This window comes from Anas acuta, chromosome 4, assembly GCF_963932015.1.
Source record: "Anas acuta chromosome 4, bAnaAcu1.1, whole genome shotgun sequence".
NCBI lineage: Eukaryota > Metazoa > Chordata > Aves > Anseriformes > Anatidae > Anas > Anas acuta.
The window spans coordinates 10,591,786-10,612,969 of NC_088982.1; the positions used below are offsets into that span (position 1 = coordinate 10,591,786).

Consider the following 21,184-nt stretch of genomic DNA (forward strand, 5'->3'; position numbering starts at 1 on the left):
TCTTCAGAATCCCAAACCTTAAGTGGTAATCATTGCTCTAAGCTTTTGCTGGACTCATTGTTAATTGCGAGGAGAAAATGCTGCAAACAGAAATGTCAAGCTGGTTGGGAAGGAACAAAATACACCCCTGGCACTCTCACTTACCTTGGGCAGCTTCAGTGCCTTGTATTGTCACACATCCTAGAAATGACCTGCAGATCTGTAATATATTATCCATGTGTTTGGAACAGAAATTAGGTCGTGCATAAAAAAGTGGCTTTTAGGCTAAATAGACTTGGAATAAGACTATTAGAAACATAGCCTCATGATTCCCTGCAGTTATTCTCTCAGTTTCCATCCTTCCTTAGAGACTAATGGAAAGTGGAAAATAAATGCCCTTTGGAGACACCCTTTCTTGTCTAGCCCTTCATCTTCATCTCTGATTCTGGCCACCCTCCCACACTAGACCCAGGAGGGGAGCTGGCACAAAGCTATTATGCCAGCTAACTCAGTCTTGCAAAATCTCAGCTGTCCTGAGCAGCATGAAGCAATAGATTTAGAAGGAAATGTTAGGTAATGTGTTAAACTACCATCTTTTATCATGCCATATCACAGTTTTAATTTAAAAGCCTGGTTCACAGGCTTTGTGTTATCATGGCAAATGGAGTATCAACTAGAAAAGACACCTGAAACTTCTATTCTTTACACAAGAGAGGAAGGACAATGGGCCAGGAGGTAGGAGTTTAGATCTTTGGTCTGTTAAAGACATCTGGGATCTTGGTCAGAATATATCTATACTATGTAAGTCAGCATGGGAGAGAGTAAAGAGAGCTAACACCAGGCTCAGTTGCCCTCTCTGCCTCCCCAGTGGCATAGTGTACAGAGGATACAAAAGCTTTACCTCAGGTAATAAGCCTGAAATATATTAAGTCAGATGTACTTCCATTCTGCTACACTGCTGAGGCTACTTTGATACTGGAGCTAGTTTGATGAGAAGGAACCAGAGGCTATTGCCATACAGCAGTGGCCGCAGTAGTCTACCCAGATTTAATTGGATTCTGTATTTGAGCTGGGATCTGTTAACTGGAAAATAACATCTAATACCCCCTAAGAAAAAGATCTACATTTTTGAAAGATTATATATGTTTTAAAATCTGATCTCTGCTGTCTCAGTGATGAATCTACAAAATCAGAGAATGAGAATGAGATTATTCCTCTCTATACTGACAGGTATAACACTGACCAGAAGCTCTGTCCAGAGGATTGTTTTCTGTGCTGAATTGCCTTTTCCTTTATGCATGTATGTATGTATATATTTATTTATTTTTATTTAAACATTCTATTGTACCTGAGGCTTTCTTGCAAGTTCTAGTTGTTTTTTTTTTTTTTTTTTTTTTTTTTTTTTAGTATGTGAAGGGTTACATTTAGACTAGAAACAGACATGAGTTTCAGAAGTATGTAGGGTTTGATGGAATGACCAAAAGGTGACTGGGGAAGTGGTAAATGATGGGGAGGGCAGGTCAGCAGCCAAAAGATCTCCAAGCTTCTTCATAAGCTGCGCACAAATAAATAATAGTCACACCACTGTACCCACATATATGATCACATATCTGTGGGTGATCAAGGAATGTCAACCCTGGTCATAAAGTTAGTTTATAAAGTTAGGACATTGCAACTGTGCAGTAATTGCTGCAATGACTCATCAGCCATCACTGTAATTCAGGAACACAATGGATGACAAATATTTTTGAGTCAACCTTTTTTACAGTTTAAGTGATATCCTGTTCAAAGAACCTGTTTTCACTCAGTGTGATAATCTCCTGCATTTCCCTCAAGCAATGCAATCAACATTGATATAACTCACGTAGTTCATGATGTCCAGGCTTGGTTGAAAACTCAATCACAAAAAGGTCCTTTCCTTCAAAACTGCGACCTATGCTGTAAGTTGTTGCAATGTGGGAGCATCTAGAAGCAGTCTTCTTCAATGTGCTCACCATTTGGGCATATGAATGGTGTTTAAACTGAATAAATGTTGCTGGCAAGTCTGAAGGCAAATCTTCTTCAATTTCTACTTCTCCTGAAAAGAGAAATTGTAAATCAGTGTTTAAAAACAAAGGATTTTATGAATGCCTATACTTTTCCACAAAATGTCTTTTTCAGTAGTAGAATTTTAGAAAATACATCTGAAGTCAAAATCTTAAATCTATGTAGTTCATCCTACGCTGTTTATTTTGGCATAATTTGCTGGCTGGCAAAAGAAAAAAAAAAAAGACAAAAAAAAACATACTAATGCATATGTACACTGACACATATTTTGCACAATCTCTGGTTATAATTTGTTCTTTGTCATGCTTAGCACATTTTAGTGACAAATGTACAGATTTTTTCCTTTGAATCTGGTGGATCAAATTCATATCTGATGTGATTCAAAATGTCTTGAGTTATTTGGATCTTCTTCATCTAAACAAAAATCTGTACAATCACCAATGAGATAATTTTAATGAGCTTGTCAAGTAGTCATGAATTTATGAGTGCATTAAAGGTTCAGTTTTTAAACAAAGTATTTCAAATATATAGACAGCTGTCAAAACTGCTGTCACAGAGGGCAGGATTTATCTAAATGCAAAGCAGCAGTCCAGACATCTACTGCTGATCTGTCAATCTTTGTATATGAGAGAGAAATTGATGGTTCTTGAGCACAATTTATTTAATTGTTTAAAATAAGTGGCACAAAATGAATCACAACTTACAGGTGTTTATAAAGATGACAGCCTCAGAGGTTTTGTGCTGTAGACATGTCAACCTCAGTGAGATGATGTAAGATGTGTCAGCAGAGCTTCCCTGCTTCCTTACCTCGCAGCTTTGCCAGTGGGTCAAAACATCCTTCCTCTTCCCCAGCAAAAAAGCGATCACAGTCTAAGAAGTAGGGCCAAGCCATGTCAATTGCATCAAAAGCCGGGAGGCAATTTTTTTTCAGGTTTTCACAGACATGCCTGCAGGGCTTTATAACTTTGTCCTTTTCGCACTGTGGGGCCAGCACCGAGCACCCCAGGAGCCTCAGATCTGGATTGCATTCTCCCTGCAGCAAGTTGTGCAGAACACTTATGAGAATGTACTCAGAGCTGTACTCAATCACTTCTCGAGACTTCTGATCCAGGAAATTAGGATACATCGTTTGAGTATAGGCAACATCAGTACAAGAACTTAAAGAGATGTCCACGCATTTTGCTATGAAAAGGAGGTAAACATATGAAAAATGACTTGCTTCAACAACACTAAATAGGTAAATGACAAAATAACAACATATTTAATAAGCTTTTAAAGTCATTATTATTCACAGGTAGACTGGAGGCAGTTTGCAATTCACTCAAATGAATTTGACGTTTAACACCACTTGTACAAAAAAATGATGGAAAATATGCTTAGTCTGGAGATTGATTGTGAACAATTTGATGCAAGTAGATGTCATTCAGAATTCAAATGGCATCTGATAATTTGCTGGGGCATCAGGGTTGTCTGATCAATAACCACAGCTCTTAAGATAAGATTTATTTGGATAATTCAATACCTAATCACCACTGAAAGGGCAAATCCTTGGCCAGAAAACACTGGAGTACCTGGCCCACATGGGATTTAATTTAACAAGTAGATTGGAAAACAGCAAAATTAACAAAGCCTGGTTTCCAAATGAAAGGTTGTCTTATATTCAATTAAATCTTATCATATTTAAATTAAGAGTACATAATGAGTTTATAAAATATTCAAAAATCCATATAAGAAAAAATCCCTTTCGGTGGTGTTAATTTTCTGGTGTCCAATAAGGTGAAAACTCAGATTTCTGGGGAAAAAAAAAAAAAAAAATGTATTTATGATATCAGTCTCTCCCCTGTTCTTACCTTTGAGTATGGATTCACTAATAACTTGTGAGATCACATAGACTTTTTCTTTAGTGGTGAAGGCATTAGTAAGATATCTCTCTTCTTTGCTTAGCCACATCAAATCTGTGAGTTGAAAATCTCTGAAACTTCAGCCCCTCTGTGAAGCTTGATTGACATTCCCCAAAGCATTCAAAAGTCATTCTGGGTATTGACTCAGACATGCAACCCCATAAATGTGTTTACATTTATATTCTCATAAATCTAATATACTTTAAGAAATCAGGTTAAGGGGTGTTAAGAAGCAAAAATGCTCTTAATATTTACAGCCAACTCAGAGGTAAAAAGGAAGTAATAGATGTCTGATAAAATTACTGGATATTACAGTAGTGGGCCTGTATTTCAGCTTCCTTCTCTTGCTAATGTCTCTGGCTTGTAACAAATGATACCACTGTCATAACAGCTAAATCCTCCCCAGTGTGAGAGAGATCATTCTCTCTTGGAACTAGAACTACTATATCATCAACATCAGAAATCTTGTCAGAAAACAATGAAAAAAATACTTAAGGTTTTGAGATTTTCCAAGGAGAAAAAGAAAAGTCACATCATACCTTTCTGTACAGTTTGGCATTGACCTGCAAATAAAGAAAAAAAAAAAAAAGCATTATGGGACAGCAGCATCCATGGTACTTTATGTTAGGAGTTGCCCAGTCTCACTGGGGCTGCTGCAACTTCACATACACACAGACATACACACAAACACATATATGATCCCCCAGTAGCTAGGCTCAGTCTACCCAGTAGCAGGCCCCTGGATCCACTGGTGAACCACTTGGCTCAAGCATTGACACTCACACTGGTCTCACTGGTAGCTGGCTCAGACCTAGGGCCTCACTGCTAGCCAAGACCCAGGCTCCATGGTCTCCTCTCTAGCTAGCTTGGACCTCCAGGTCCCTCAGTTGCCAACTTTGAGACCCTCCAGTGTCCCCAGGATAACAGTTATTCACATACCTCTTGTTCTGTTGTCCTGCTAATCCAGCTGGATGTTTACTAGTAATTATACACACTGACATACACACAAAATACGCCCACACTCTGGTCCCTCCAATTGCTGCACATCCAGGCACAGGAGGCACTCTGACCTGTGGTCCCAGGCATGCTGCTGGCAAGAGGAGCCCCATTCACCCACAACCATGCAGAAAAGAGGACCCTCATCCAGGCAAAGACTTGGAAATGTAGTTTAATAAGAAGACAGGACATACTGCAGTGATCAGGCACAGAGCACGATCACACAAGCTCACTGACCAGCTGGTCTTTGGCTCAATTTAAAAAAAAGAAGGACTCGATAATATATATATATAAGGTGTAGTTGTATAAGAAATGTGGCCTATGTTTGAAATAAGCATTGTGCTGTGCAACCCTGACATTTCTAGACATATTTAAAAACTATAAGTTATGTGCCTAGCAAATTTCACTCATGGAAATTCAGGAACATGGTTTAGTCCAAAAGACCACAGGAGTCCACTTGTACATATCAAGATGCTTCACATATTTTTGCCTAAAAAATCCATTGGTCCCACATAATGTTGTGTGTGTAAATTTCTTGTAAAGAAATAAAGCCTCTGTTGGATGTGAGGGGGACATGTTTCTTCCCCATACTACTTCATCCTCTCTCTAGCAACTGCATTTTATAATCCATTTAATAACATCTTGAAACTAATTATTTGCCTTTCCAACTACTCTCACAGGAAAGCTTTTCCAAAAGCTCACTCATCTAATAGCTAGAAATTGCCTTTTAATTTCCTGCCTAAAAGTATTCATGGCCAGTTCATATCCATGTGTTGTTGTGCCAGCATTGTCCTTCAGCCTAAATAGCTCTCTGCAATCCCTGGTGCATGCTGTCTCCACGTGTTTATGGAGAGCAGTTAGATCCCTTTAGCCTTCTATTTACTAGGTCACATAAACCAAGCTCTTCTGACTTTAAGGAACTTGATTTGATGACAAAGGAGAGTCTTTTTTTGCTCATGTAGCCAACAATTCTATATTACCCTTCTCTGATTCTGGCAACAAAAGAAAATACTGTTACTAAAGTTGCTTTCATCAGTGCCTCATAGGAGCTAAGCCATTATGTTTAAACTTTTTAAACATTGAAGGGCCTTGTGATGTATTGGGGAATCTAGCTATGTTGCTCTTTCTTCTAACTCTCACTGAGAGTACAGGCATCTAGCTCTTTGCTCAGTGAATTGAACATTTGTCCTCACAAGACATTTTTTATTTAAAAAAAAAATATTTTCTTTTTTTCCTACTACAGAAAGTTTAAACTTCTCCTCCCAGCATATTTGTTTAAATGTAATAATCTGCATTATGTGTTGCTAATCTGCTGATCATTCTTTAGCCAAAATAGAATCATTATAATGAGAATAAAATTAAAACTTGGAATTTTATCTTGGAGGCAGACATTTAATTGGAAATGAGTCTAGTTCTATATTATGAATTGTCATTGATCCACATTATCTCATAAAAGAAATGAAGGATCAGACCTAGCAGAAGCAACCTATCTCCAACACCAGCAAGTTCTGATAATCAGCAAGCTAGAAAAAAAAAGTTATAGCCAAAAAAAGTCATTTCCTGGATTGTTTCATTATGCTAATAGCAATAAACAATACCTGGTTCTTTAACAGTGCCTTCTGTCATAGAATTTGAGTATGTTTCCCTTACTTTGGAATGATCCTTCAGTGAGTTACCTACTAAGGTCAAGGCATTTGTAAAACAGCCTCAGCTCATCCAGATCATGTATGTAGTGTTACACCTGGGGATAATCAAAGGAGATAATTTTGTGCAGTGTTAGTTGGGAAGGAGAAAGGAGTGATCACTTCTTAGTGTGAGCTCCAGCTATTCTCCCTGCTTATAAAATTGTATGTCACTTCCTCCTGGAATCTGGTTAGTTTATATCCTAATGCCATCACACATAAAGCTACTCATGGGGCCTTGGACACAAGTCTGGAGTCAGCCAAATGTTCCACAGAGGGAAAAATTTGGTGTGGATGGGATCAGCTGGAGTTCAGCCAGGTCCCAGTAAGAAAAGTGATGCTACCTCTGGTTATAGCCAGTCATTAGCAATTAGCACCCTTCATTACATTGAAGGGTAGCTAAGAAAAAGACTGTATTGTTGCTACCCTTATGTTAGACTGCAAGGTTGTGTGCTGTGAGTGCAGTTCTTCATGGGTTCATTTGGGGAGTATGAATGGTCTTTCTGCATGCCCTCATGTTTTCTGACAGATAAGAGCCATTTCCCCTTTGCCATGTCTGTGACCCACTACAAATATCCTTTTTGTTTGTCTCACTGACATACAATGATCAAATAATGAAACTGAGGCATACACAGTTTTCCATACCACTTGTTGTGCAGGAGTGCTATACCCATCAGTTAGTTTGACACGTTGCACAAACCTATTTTCAATGGTGTCCCAGTATTCTGCTTATTCAGCTGGAGCAGAAAGGTATTCTGGCAACAAGCTGGAACAAGCAGAGAGAACCAAAGGGAAAATGCAGCAGGCAGGGTCTGGGCATGGTGCTTCCCCCTGCTCTGGCTCTCCAGCAGCAGTCTGACTGCTTTTAGCAGATGCTTCTTTCTGCCCAGCTGGCCAGAAGGAAAAGTGCTGGGAAGCAATGGATAGCTGATGGGAGACGTGAAACTTTGCTAAGTCATATCCTGTAGTTGGGTTCACAAGAGGTCTGGATCACTTTGTGAGCAGGAAAATAAGTTAATACAGGAGAGACAGACAGCTCTTGTTCCAGATTTTCTGCTGCTTAGTTTCTACACTTTGTAGTTTTTATCATATTTATTAGGAGAGGCAATATTACTCATTAGGAAAGACACTGCTTTAAGATGATAGATTTATTTTGCAGGTGAGAAACACAAATCCACATAAACAGATACTTTTCCTGTGGCAACTGAAGTTGTTCACCTCAGGATGTGATAAGCAGGGGCAACCTTTCAATAAAGGATAAAGCTTTTTAGGATAAACCTATGTTTAGATTCTGTGTTTTCAGCTACTTTTTGGCCTGAGATGTTTCTCACAAACTTGGAGCTACTGAGCCTCACTGACTGACTAGCAGCAAAACTGACACTTTCTTCCTAGGTCCTAAACTTAGAATAAGCCCCACATATTTTCAGCATACAATGCCATTTTCTCACTGTCTGCCTCTGCCAAAGATGTCTATGCAACTTCTGCCATCTCAGAAGCCAGCTCTGCCCAGCCTTCTCTCTACCACAACCCCACACAGGCTGCTATATAATCTAAACATCAGCCACATCTCTGTCATGTAAACACCCATGAGTGAAACAGCTTGAGCTTCCAGGTTATCAGGAGTTAATATATATACAAGCAAGAGAGAAAAGGTCTGGCACAAAGCAAGCCTTAAATGTGTATGTGTGCTGATGTGGTGTTTGGACATTTCCTATGTTTTCTAATGCCAATGCTTGCATATGTTTGGGAGGGTGTGGCTCTGTGAGGGCCAAAGATAATTCTCCAGTGCCTGTACTTATATAAATAAGTGTGGATGCACGTAGCTGGGCCAGAGCCTCCCCGCGTGTCTCTCAGAGGCCAGCCCCAGAGCTGCAGCTGCATACTCTCCTCCTGGAGCCCTGCATCCATGGGCTCTAGGTCCCTGGGCATAGAAATGACAAATCCCCATCCCTACTTGTCGCAGCTTGCTTCAGCAAAGACAGTTAGGAGAGTTCAGCCTCCCCCTTTCTCTTTTTTATAAGAAGAATGACAAGCAATGATATACAAAGAATTTCTCAGGCCTCTGGATTAACTTGGCAGGCTTCAGCTGCTGTTTCTTGTGTGCTTGAAAGAGCCTAAAGCTCTTGCTCTTCCATTTTTTGAGCAGAGGCTTCTCTGGGCTCAGAGGAAGACAGTGCTACCTCCTCTCATAGTCCCATTTGTGGGCAGGTTGCTACAGAGAGACCTTTTTCTTCCTGACCTAGAACAGCCTTTTCAATTTTTTATGTTTACTTTTCTACTTTAGCTTTTCCACCAGAGGTACAAAAACCCTTTCAGTAGCACAGCTTCTATTTAAGATTATGGACAAAGTCACTTACTGAAGAGGAGAAAAGCCATTTCAAGCTTTCTGAGCCTTCTCTATAATATACGCTTCTGGTTTTAATTTGCAAAAGCAAGCCTGAAAATCTACAATGCAGCACATACGTATTTTACTGCCAAGCTTACATTTTTTCCCCTTGATGATTCAGCACGGAAAGCAGAAAGCTGCTGTGATTAACCCTAACCCAGACAATAGAGCTCAGCTGCTACTTCCAGTGCCATGTCTTGGCTGTTTGCCTTTTCAAGAGCAATGCCAACAGGAGACTCATGTGCTTAAGGATATGGAATAAGCCCAAGGGTCAATCTTAAATTCAAAGTATCTAAATCATTCAGTAAGGCTTACACAATTGCATTGTTATGACTGACAGATTGAACAAGATTAGATGATTTATCTTGTACAGACCAGTAACCCCCTACCACGTTTCTGGTTTTCTAACATTATTTTAAAGTGGAAGACATATGTATTCATTTTAGCCTGTTTATAGTCAAAGCCCCTGCTTTTCCAAACAAAATGTTTCAATTTCTAATCATGTTAGTATTGCTGTCTCTGTGGTTCTACATGGTTCACGGAGTCCCTCTATGTTGTAACACTAAAGAGGCCAAACTTACTACCAGCTGCAAGGTGTGAACACCGAGGGGCTGCATCATTTTGTAAAAGTTTGCAACAGCACCTGCAAACAGCAAACTACAGCTGGCCTCCAGAGCTCACTCCTGGCTAAGGCACATATGCAGGGGCAGAAGCGGACAAGATCTCCAGCCACAAAAAAAGGATTTCCAGCAAACTTGGAGGAGATAGAATAATAAAGCAGACCATGTGATTAACTTATTTTTCTGGATACATCAGAGCCTTTGTGAGAAGAGGACTATATTCCTGATATTAATCTTCTGCTCTGGTAATTATTGTAACTGCCCCAGGAGAGTGACGCTTCTGCAAACGGACAGTAAGTGGTTTGCAAGATCCCAACATGTGGGTGGTAATACAAACCTCTTTTCAACCCTGTTCCCTCACATGAAGAGGCCTGAAAGCACCTGAAAGAGATTAATGCCTAATCTGCCTTCACTTTGCAGAGCAAAATCACTGCAGGAAAAGACAAGCCGATGTTCATTATTAATCACCCTTCTTTCTAATCCACCTGCACCTTGGCATTCAGTTAAGCACCTATTTTTATTGAGGTGAAGGTGTTCCCGCATTGATGATGCTTCCAGGCTTGTCTCTATCACAGGGCTGTGGCTTCCCACAGGTGACAGGAGCTCATGTAATCTGCAGACCTCAACCCCAAATCTGTGAAGCTGCTCAGGGACCTGCCCCTTGGCAACAGCTCTAAGCCAGCCTCAACAGTGGCCTGCAATTCTCTGCTGTTTCTGGTTATCCAGATGAAACTCAAATAGAGCTGCAGATACAGGAACCTTAAACAAACTGAGGAAGAGCACTACTGCCTGTCCCAACAGACTGTCTTGGTGCCTTTAGTAATGGGATTTCTAGTGCTAGCTCAGCTGTGTCTGTCTGGTAAGTGCTGCTCCAGGGAATCAAAACCCCCCAGACAAAACCCACTAAATGTGGTGGGTGTTTTTTGTTGTTGTTGTTGCTGTTGTTTATTTGTTTTTTCTTCCCCTCAGCTGAGATGCTTTCCCAGTTGTGAGGGAAACCTACCAGTTGAGAAACAAAAACACAAGAAGAAAAAAACAATACCAAAAACACCCAGAAGCTGCCACATTGGCTGAAGCCTTGCTGGGCTGCACACATGATGGGACTGCCATTGAATACATATTTACTGTGAACCAAGATGAGCTGGCCATGTATAGGAATCATCTCTTGGTGTCTGGCTAGTAAAAGAAAGATAAATCAGTTCAGATATGGGGAATCACAGAATCACAGAATTTCTAGGTTGGAAGAGACCTCAAGATCATCAAGTCCAACCTCTGACCTAACCCTAACAGTCCCCACTAAACCATATCCCTAAGCTCTACATCTAAACGTCTGTTGAAGACTTCCAGGGATGGTGACTCCACCACCTCCCTGGGCAGCCCGTTCCAGTGCCTAACAACCCTTTCAGTAAAGAAGCTCTTCCTAACATCTAACCTAAAACTCCCCTGGTGCAACTTTAGCCCATTCCCCCTCGTCCTGTCACCAGGCACGTGGGAGAACAGGCCAACCCCCACCTCGCTACAGCCTCCTTTAAGGTACCTGTAGAGAGCAATAAGGTCACCCCTGAGCCTCCTCTTCTCCAGGCTGAACAAGCCCAGCTCCTTCAGCCGCTCCTCGTAGGACTTGTTCTCCAGGCCCCTCACCAGCTTCTTCGCCCTTCTTTGGACCTGCTCAAGCACCTCGATGTCCTTCTTGTAGTGAGGGGCCCAAAACTGAACGCAGTACTCGAGGTGCGGCCTCACCAGAGCCGAGTACAGGGGGACGATCACCTCCCTAGCCCTGCTGGTCACACTGTGCAAGTGTTAAAACAACTATTACAGTGAGCAGGCTGAAGAAGTCAGGAAATATTTACAATAATCTGCCAGAGGATCAGGGTTTTGGCAGGGTGATGGGAGAAAGGTGAAACCACCTATGAGGTTGTTAATGGGGAGCTGTGATACTTTCATAGCTTTACTTTGTGATTGTATATAGTCTAGAGTTCAGTTCCCCCTTTCTAAGTGCTTTGACCAAAAGCTTACCTTAGAGGTTACCTTTAAGTAAATTCAACTCTGTTGAATGCCACAGGACAGAGGCTTGCATCTAATAAATTGAAGTTTTTATCTTTGATTCCACAATCTTTCCAAAACATTTGCCAAAATATCATTCCACCTTCTTTAGGCAGTCTCTACAGCTCCCTAGCACAGCCCTATCTTTTCATTAGGTTAGGCATGTGAGATTGTAACTGACATCCAACCTGTTTTTGCTGCAAGTAGATGAGTTTTGGTTGAATGTGGTATTTTTAATGTTACAAAAGATTGCTAGTTACTTCAACAGGCAACTAAAATCTTAATAACGCTTGAATTTTTAAGCCATGGCTTAGCTTCGTATTGTCTCCCAAATTGTTGTGTCCTCTGATAACCCTGTAAAACTGAAATAGTGCCAACTAAATCAATGGAGTTACAACAGGATAAACAAAGGGATTGAAATTTCAGGGATTGAAATTGCAATGGACAGACCAACCCTAAATCATTAAACTCCATTGACATGTGACTGTTGTGTCCAAGTGTGATGATCATTGTCCAAATGAGATTTAGCAGTCATGAGAAGGGGCAGAAGCCTTATAGACAGACAAGGACACGGCCCACCAGCCTCAAACACCATATTCACAGAAAGATAGTTGACTTCCTGGCACATCTGCATGCTCAGCACCTCCTTGCACAGTGACATCCGCAACATTTATCCAATATTAGGTCCTGTTTCGATGAGGGGATGGCTCTCAAATGGCCTGAGCAGCCCAAAAGGGAGCATGGTAGTTGTTAGCCCTGGATAATCCCAAACTAGCTGTGTGACAGGAAAGATGATGTCAAGAAATGCTAAAGAGGATTAATGATTAGTGCTATGGAGTCTTTCTAACAGCCTAGTTGTGTCTCACAGCACTAGATTTTTTTCCTGAGGTTTTGATTTCTGTGTGTTTACACACCCATACTTTAAAAACATCTAAGAAAGTATTCTGCAGAAAACTTCATCTTCAGATTAAATTCACGCATAAACTATTTCAGCAGTAAAAAGTTATACCCACATATTATTTTTCAATATAAGCTTACTTTCCCCATGTAAGCAGTGGTTTCTGATCCCATTTCCTGTGTTAAATGTAGCCAGAGATCAGTGTTGTTGAAATATTAGTGTAAAAAATACTAGAGCCACTGGTGGGAATCCAAGCAGCTCGCATGACTTGATGATAAAATCTGGGTTTACGAGAGCTGGAATTTCTTGTCTTGTGAGCATGCATGATGTAGTTCTGCATTTTTTTGTTTTGACAAGACTTGGACGCATCTTTCTCAATATGTCTAAGTAGGCAAGGCTCTCACAGCTTGGGCTTCCCCACACGGGTGTCATGGCTACACTTCTGAACCATTTCTGCCCATGCCAGGCATAGTGGGGTAAGGGACCCAGGTGGTACCACTAGCCCTGGTGTCAAGGAGCAGCACATGAGCAGCTGGAGAAGCTCTGTCTGTGTGAGGACACAGGCATGGTTTCAGCAAGGGAGGAAAAAAAAAAAAAGTTAAATAAATAAATAAAGGGGGGGGGGGGGGAGGGGGGGAAGGCACAGCAGATGAACTAAAACGCTCAGGTCCCATGAGGCTGGGGCCAGCCTGAAGCTCGTGAAAGGCAATGGCGTTTCTCTTTGTCACTTTGCAGTGAAGCAGGGCATACTATGGAGATTGGAACACTGGGAGGGGAAAAGCATAGTGCCTGCATGTGAAGCTGCTTTTTCAGTCAGTTTGGCTTTGCAGAAGATCTTACTCGCTGCTGAAGTTTAGGGAGGAGGGGGGTTGGTTAAACTCAGAGACCTTGGTTAAACTCAGAGACCTTGGGAGGGGGGCAAGAGCACAGCGGTGGGAAACACCAGGGGGTGGGAGAGGAGGTGGTACTCTGGTGCCAAGCTGCTCTTCCACCTCAGCAGCGCTGGTGACAGCCTCATAAGTGACTTCCAATGAGCAGTCCCATCTATCCCCCCCCCAAAAAAAAAAAAAAAAAAAAAGAATTATGGAGCAGGGGATGGATTTTACTTCAAGACAGCTGCTCAGGCATCCTGTTTGCCTCCAGAGCGGCTGTGCCTGCCCAAAGCCCACACGGTGGCACCCCGGGGCCAGCTCGCGGGTGTTCCCATCACCCTGCCGAGCTAAACCAGCTGCCTTTTGGGTTTCGAGGCATGTGACCTCAGCCCGCTTCTGCTTTGTTTTGGTTTTTGCTCTCCCTGCTGCATTTAACTCATCCCTGCCGGAATACATCAATGTTCAGAGAGGTGCGTGACGCTCAGACAAAGCAGGAACCTGTGCATTTAGCCCCCCCTGCCAAATGCTGGCTATCTTTAGGGCAACATGCCAGGCTGTGCTTTTCTTACCCGAACTACAGGCTAAAAGGCGAGTAAAACTCACTGGAGTCTGGAAGTGCTGCCTCCCCAGGGACACAACACAGAGCTGAGATGGGATCTCTCCTCTCTCAGTGCCGTGGTCCCCAGGTGTTACTTAAAGTGCTCTCCACACACTGTATGATGCCTGTGACACACATTAGTGAGTGCCCTGTTGTAGGGCTGGATGACAACAGTCATCTTGTTATTTTACTAAGCAGGAGGGCACAAAGCATTTTGAGAGGATCTTGGTATTGTTAGCCTAATTTGGGATTGATTTCTTATTTAAAAAAAAAAAAAAAAAAAAAAAAAAAGAAAGAAAGAAAGAGTCACAGCACACAGCAGAGCAAATATCATTGAGAAGCCTGGAAAAGCAGCTTCAGGCTTGCTGTGAGCCAGGCATGAGCACTGCTTCCCTCTGCCCCCGCTCCTGCACAAGCAGCTCAGGGCTTTACTGCTGCTGCAGGGCACTGTGACTCTGGGAACTGAGGTCCATCAAGATCCACACCTGACATGAGGGATCCCTAAAGAAGGGAGACACTCACAGCACTGCAGCTGAAGACATAACCTACTGCTGCTGGGTGTTGGAAATGGGTTCAGCACTGCAGCCCCATCTGTTTTCATGTGGCCATACATGACATTACCTTCCCTTTGGAAAAGGAAGAGGAAAGCTGGCAGGTCTCTGGGTGTCCAGGTTGATACTTCATTCCTGGTCCAACAATCCTTATCACAAAGTGTCCCCCATCCTCACATTGCACACCCTGTAAAGATGCTGTCAGCTCACTTTCCCTGCCATTAGCCATGCTCTAGAGTTGTATTCAGCAGTCCAGCCCTTTCACGTGTTCACGTGCAAGCTGTGTTTCCATCTCCTGCCTCTCCTAACACCCTCCCCTACAGACAGCACAGTTGCAGACACACAGAAAACAACCTGCCACGGAGTTACCCCTTGATGCTCCCTGCTTTTGCAGTCACCAGGATTAATAATACCCCAGAGCACAACTTTGATCAGCTGGAGCTGGAGCAGAATCAGAGCGCTCTGAGAAAGGGCATGCTGCAAACCACACAGCCTCTTCCTGTAATTGGCTGTAAATAGTCAACAGCGCTTCTCTTTGTGCAGCTTTATCCAGAAATAAAATCCCTTCAGGCTGCGGTAGACCTTACTTTGATGTTCATGGGAACAGCACTCTCAAATTATATGCAATACATGGCACATGGGTTGCATTGTGTAGCAGTTCAGTGTTAGTGGCAGTCTGTGGCTTATATTTAAGAACTGAAGCATAGCTGAACTTCCTTGGGTAACAAAAAGGTCACTTGCACTGACTTTCCTGTATTCCTGTAAACTGAGTCTTTTTCTGAATCATTTTGAATTTGAACCCGCTGAAAACAGTTTTCCCCTCCCTTATAGTTTTCCTGGAACTGACCTTGTCACTACACAGGAATTACTCCGCACTCACCTCCTCACTGTCCCCACATAAAAGAAATCTGAATTAAGCCAACTTGTTAAAAAAGCCACCACATATTTCTAAAAGTTATTCGATTTTTTTCTTTATTAGTCAAGTGGTTCCTGAATTGAAAGCTGAAGCACTTTCAATTCATTTAGCAGCATGTTCCTATCTCACCTCTACTCTAATGGGCAAATCTGTCCTTCCAGCCAATCGATTCATACAAATTCCATGTTGCTTATAGCAAGCTACAACACACCCTCCAGCTGTCACATCCTAATAAATCTTCTCATACTTTGGACTTGAAAAAAAGTGACCTAAATCTGAATATAAGAAGATTTTTTTTAAGCAGAAAAACACACACGAGGTCGAAAGTTCACCTTCCTGTAATCTGACTGCCACATTCCTAGAAGGCAAGGCCAGAGATGAGGAGAACCCACGGCATTCCCCAGACACAAAGAGGGACCCTACTGACAGGAGACTCTGTAAGTTGACAGAAAGACATATCTGCACGTGGCCTTAAGACAGTGATGGGAAAACTTTACATTCCCGTACTTTTCAAGCTTGCTTTTCTGTTTCAGAGCCACACTGCTGCTTTCTTTCCCATCCATGCTTCCCAGGCACAACCCCAATTTCATCACTGGGGAGGGGGGTGCAGATTCCCAAAGAGCTGATCCCCCCATCTCTAGGTGAGGGTGACATCTCCTGCCTCTCTTGTCTTGAAACCTGAGCTTTTTTCTCTGTTCATCAGCAGAAGAAGGAAGGAGAAGGGAAAGGCAGCTTTTGGGGTGGTTATCCTTACCTAGGGTCTCCTGGCCGGTTTCGCAGCGGGGCGCTGGCTCGGTGGCCCTAAGCAGCCCGGTGAGGAAGAGCAGGAGCCTCAGGACCATGCTGGAACCCCTCATGCAGGCAGCACAGTGATGTGGCACTCGCTGCCTGATGGAGTGGCTCCTCCACTTTGAGCCTCAGCACGGCTCTGGCTCTCCAAGCCGCGGAGGAAATCAGTGCACCACGAGGGCATGCCCACGTCTCACAGCATATGCAGTCCAGGCGTCAGATTTCAGCTAGCATTTGAGCTTGGAAAGCAAAAGGCTTTGAGGCAGAGAGGGAGGAGGAATGAGCTCTCCCTCCCCTCTGCCTCACCATAGCCTCCCGGTTGCAGCCTGGTTTGTAATTTCATTAGTGGTGTGAGCAAAGGGGAGTCCTTGTGGGGATGTGCTGCTTTGGCTCAGGGTCCCACACACTGGTCTTTGGGCAGTGGTTCTCCCAAGGGAGAGGGGAGCTGCATTAAAGCCTGTGACACTGCAGCCAAGAGTGACTGCCTGAAGAAAACACAGGGAAGAGGCAGAAAGAGAGAGAAAAGGAGACAAACAAAAGTAACTTTCTTCCCAAAGAACAGTGTTTCATAAGCAGCTTAAACTGTGAGTTTAAAATGCAGCATGACAGCATAGGGAATCCAGGCTGCATGTCCTCCAGCACAGCAAGAGTGGGAACCCAGGAAGTGGGATCCTCCTCCACAGGCTCCTCCTGGGCTTGCCAGTTGCTTAAGATAAGACCCAGTTTACATGAGTAAACTTGGAGGGTTATAAATCTTTTCTGTCTATTCCTATTAAAACAAAATGAAAGAAAAAAAAATCACAAAAATCTGGGGAATGTAAAAACTAAACAATATGTACTTTAACTGGATAGTTGTTCTATATTAAATGTATTTTAAATTGATTATTTCTTTTTTGTTATTTATTTTTTTAAACAGAAGAATTTTTACAGGTATAGTGGCAAAGCTTGCCATAGGTAGGATGTGAATTCCTTCCTTATTTTTTTTTTACCTACACATGAAAAAAAATCTTTTTTTTTTTTTTCCCATGGATTTCCGAGGATTTTTTCTTCAAAACTGTGGACTAAAATAAACTAAAGTATCCTGTCTTTCCAGGCAGTGAATGTTCCCCTGAGGAAGGATACCTGCTTACACATAAGAGCAGAAATCCTCACCTTGCAGTTAGAGTACACCAACTCACCGTGATTGCTATCAGAGGGATCGGTAGGGAGTTACGGTGCTGCATGATAATGTAATCAAATGAACCACCCTGCAGGGGAAAACACAAAACAGGCTGACAGGGCAGGAGAATGCTGTATGCCTCTAAAAGTAATTGATGCCTCATCATGTTTGGGGGGTTATGCTGAAAGAAGGATTTGGGAGCTCAGCGGTAAAGGAAGTCCTCTGCTGATGAGTTCTGCAGGGGAGGGTGACTTTTCTTATCTCCAGTATTTCCTACTGCATCTGGAGACTGCAGAGCCTGGCCTGGGAGAAAACAGCACCAAAGCCCATCAGGGCTCAAAGAACCAACTTCTAAGGAGGAGAATAGAATTTGGCTACCCTGACCATACAGCAGTGCACCTGGGCTGTCACAAGCACAGTCCTGAAGGGTCTCCAAGGGCAGGATGTGTTCCACCTCCTGTCCAGCTCCCCAGCACCCTGCAGTCAAGCTGCTCAGAATACCAATCTGCTACGTTCATGCTTGACATGCTCAGGATGCATGTGAGCCCTTGTTGTGCACCTGGGCTGTCATTAGTATTATGGGATGCCTGAAGGGACTTCAGAGGCCATGCAAAAATTATTATGGCATGCTTAGGTGAAGGGTCAAAAGCAGTGCAGGGGAAGAACCAGAGTGTATCAGTGCAACAAGACAAAGAGGAAGGGAATAAATGGGGCAGCTTCATGAAAGCAGGCTGCCAGCCTGTGCACTTAGGTGACTGAGCCCTGTATGTCACTGCAGTCTTGTCTACTATCATATTAAATCCTGCCTTAGCTACTCTTTTTCTTGTGCAGTCTCCCTTCCTATCCTAGACATGAGTGCTGAAAGGTCAAAGTGCCTGCAAACAGAGAGACCAAGGTATAGTCTGCAAGGTCTGGGCATCAGCAACTGGAGAGACGTGTTTGTATTTCCCAAGTGAATATAAACATCCGGCCATGTATGTGTATGAATAGTTTGTTAGCAAATGTCAGTCTGGATTAGCAGGCAAGAAGGAGAAGACCCACATCTGGAAAGACTCAAGATCTGAATCAGTGCCTGGATGAGTGACCTGTGGTATGGACTGAGAGCTTGTGCTGATAAGTGAGGGATCTGTGAATGTTGGTGGCAAGCCAGGGGATGCAAGCACCTGTGTTTTCACTAGTGAACCAGAGGGGGAAGAGGACTGGGCTCTCTGCACTTAAATTTCTGAGCACTGTTGCTGCAGGGCTTTGTCTGGCAGCATGCATGTATGTATGCAAGCCGCTGTGGGAGATGTGCTCAGCTTTGCTGCTGGCTGAGCCTGCAATTGGGAACAGCAGCAGCAGTCATGAGCCTGGCACAGAAAGACCCATGGATATCAGAATGCATCTGGGTAACAACACCCATGTCTCCCAAAAACCTGGACCTGGCACCTGCATCCTGGTGTATCACATCATGAACAAACTCCACTGCACCAACTAAACAAAACCCTCAGCTGCTGACATAAAAAAGTTTTGAATTTCTTTGTTTTGCAGCTTTCATGGACCTTTTATATTAAAACAGTAATTCCATTTGGTACCAAGATAAAAAAAATATATTACGTTAAGTAGGGTAGATGGGGCCCAAGCATGACATCAACGTAGCTAGCAACACAGGTAAATTTATTAGTTTGTCACCATTATCATTTTTTTTTCCATGTTTGAATACGGTAAATAAAGTATAGAGAACAGAAAAAAACAAAAAAAAAAATGTTATTTTGTTTACTGTTACAATGTTATCTGTTCTTTTCCTCCTTTTCAAGGAATTTGATCCCAATCTTTATAATGTCTATCTGTGAAGTTTTGTCCATTCCAGTGGGCACAGTCACATCCTCTGGGTCCTCCTTTAGACTTGCATCTTTCTGAGGTGGATGGTAGTTCAGCTACTGCTGCCCCTATCCATTCAGTATTTCCAGCCAGTCAGCATTTCTACCTTGTTTAGTTATTTTTCAGCCTCATTAATGAAAATCCACTAATTAAACCCTATTAATTAGGGCTATGTATAGAACACTCGTCCTTCTCATATGTTTGTTTTGTGACAACACTGAGTATATCAAATGGCATTACTAACATGTATAGTTTAGGTATACAGTTGAAACCTAAAAATATTAAAAACAGGTAGGGAAAAGATGGTTGAGAATATGTGAATGTACTTACCCATCTCTGTCATATCACTTCTGCGTTTTATCAACCTTGTAGGCTTTCCAGGGAGCTGACATTGCGTTATGGCTTACAATATATTCATCCTGATTCTAAAACAATCTTTAATAATAATAATAATAATAATAATGAACAAAGAAATCCCAGAGTTACAGGCAGATGTAACAGCATCATCTGGGTTTAATCATTTTTATTTGAAGCATTACAATATCGTTAAGTGTTAATTTAAATATTTTTACGAGATCTTATTGGGGACTACCTGTTTTCTGCTCAGACCTTATCCCCCTATGTCCTGGCTGTGCTTAATGCTCTAGCAGAGATCTGAGAAAGGTCCACCAGGACTTCTATTTCAGCTTCTAGAGCTAAGTTAAAAGAAGGAGTAATGTTTGTTCTTTAAACATATTTTACGCAGATGCGAGTTAACTTTTAGCTAAGAGAAATGACTATTTTACTCTAAGGATAGATAGGATATTCTGCTCTGCATTTATTAAGCAGAATATATATTTGGGGATTTTCTTTGTGTCTTCTGGGACCATCTACATTGTACTTGGGGAGCTTTTAACTTTCTCACAGAATTTTTTCAGCCATGCCTTTCATCTCAACTTTCAATTTGTTCCCCTTATGACCCACAAGATTAAACCAACTTTAGAAACTACCACACAAATATCCAGAGCCAGAAATTTGTTGGACAGACTAAAAGTAGAGAGAGGAGAAAAAGACCACACAAGAATTTTCTTCTTTTCCTACATTGCACTCTAAGAGTTTAATCAAGAATGGTTCATGGACTGAAACTTTCTCCATGTCTCAAATATTCCACAAATTCCCTGTAGCCTGCAGCAGTTATTTTTGATCATTATCAACCACATCCACAGTTGTACCAGCACACTAGGGAAGGAGTAGAACTCCAGTAGACCACCCCAGAGTGAACCAGCCTAGACATGATCCAAAAGCTAAACTCCCTTTAATGGCTCTAAAATTGAACTTTCCCTTCCCTTCCCTTCCCTTCCCTTCCCTTCCCTTCCCTTCCCTTCCCTTCCCTTCCCTTCCCTTCCCTTCCCTTCCCTTCCCTTCCCTTCCCTTCCCTTCCCTTCCCTTCCCTTCCCTTCCCTTCCCTTCCCTTCCCTTCCCTTCCCTTCCCTTCCCTTCCCTTCCCTTCCCTTCCCTTCCCTTCCCTTCCCTTCCCTTCCCTTCCCTTCCCTTCCCTGTTATATTTAGCATATTTTGCCAATTGCTTCCCCCCAGATTTTTTTTACATGCTGGAAAAAAGTAAGCATTGACTGGGTGGGTTTTGTCCTATTAATATCAAGCCAACAGATATTTCTTTACTTCCTAGTTAAGTATAATAATTGTAAAAGGAAAAATAAAATACCGCTCTTGAGAAAAATGCAACTTGTTTAAATTCAATACAAGTACAGCCAGTGATAACTAAAGCTTGTTTTCATCTTCTGTCTGACTTGTCACAGTTTGACTAAGTCAGTAACCCACAAAATTTGTTCCTTGTACTTCTTCCAGGTGATCCAAAGAACTGACCCTATCTTAAAGCAGAGGAATGTAA

At 42.4% G+C, this 21,184-nt stretch overlaps 1 protein-coding gene across 1 annotated transcript in view; it reads right to left on the bottom strand.

The window, feature by feature from the left end:
* Window positions 1-16,522, bottom strand: part of CPZ (carboxypeptidase Z) — a 33,344-nt gene extending 16,822 nt beyond the window's left edge. Inside the window, exons 1-4 of the mRNA XM_068679788.1 lie at window positions 16,243-16,522; window positions 4,466-4,489; window positions 2,833-3,207; window positions 1,844-2,056 (exon numbers count right to left, since the gene is read on the bottom strand). Of these exons, the coding sequence (XP_068535889.1) occupies window positions 1,844-2,056; window positions 2,833-3,207; window positions 4,466-4,489; window positions 16,243-16,345 (715 nt within the window). The 5' untranslated portion in view covers window positions 16,346-16,522. The remainder of the gene's footprint in view (window positions 1-1,843; window positions 2,057-2,832; window positions 3,208-4,465; window positions 4,490-16,242) is intronic.
* Between the last annotated feature and the right edge of the window lie 4,662 nt (window positions 16,523-21,184).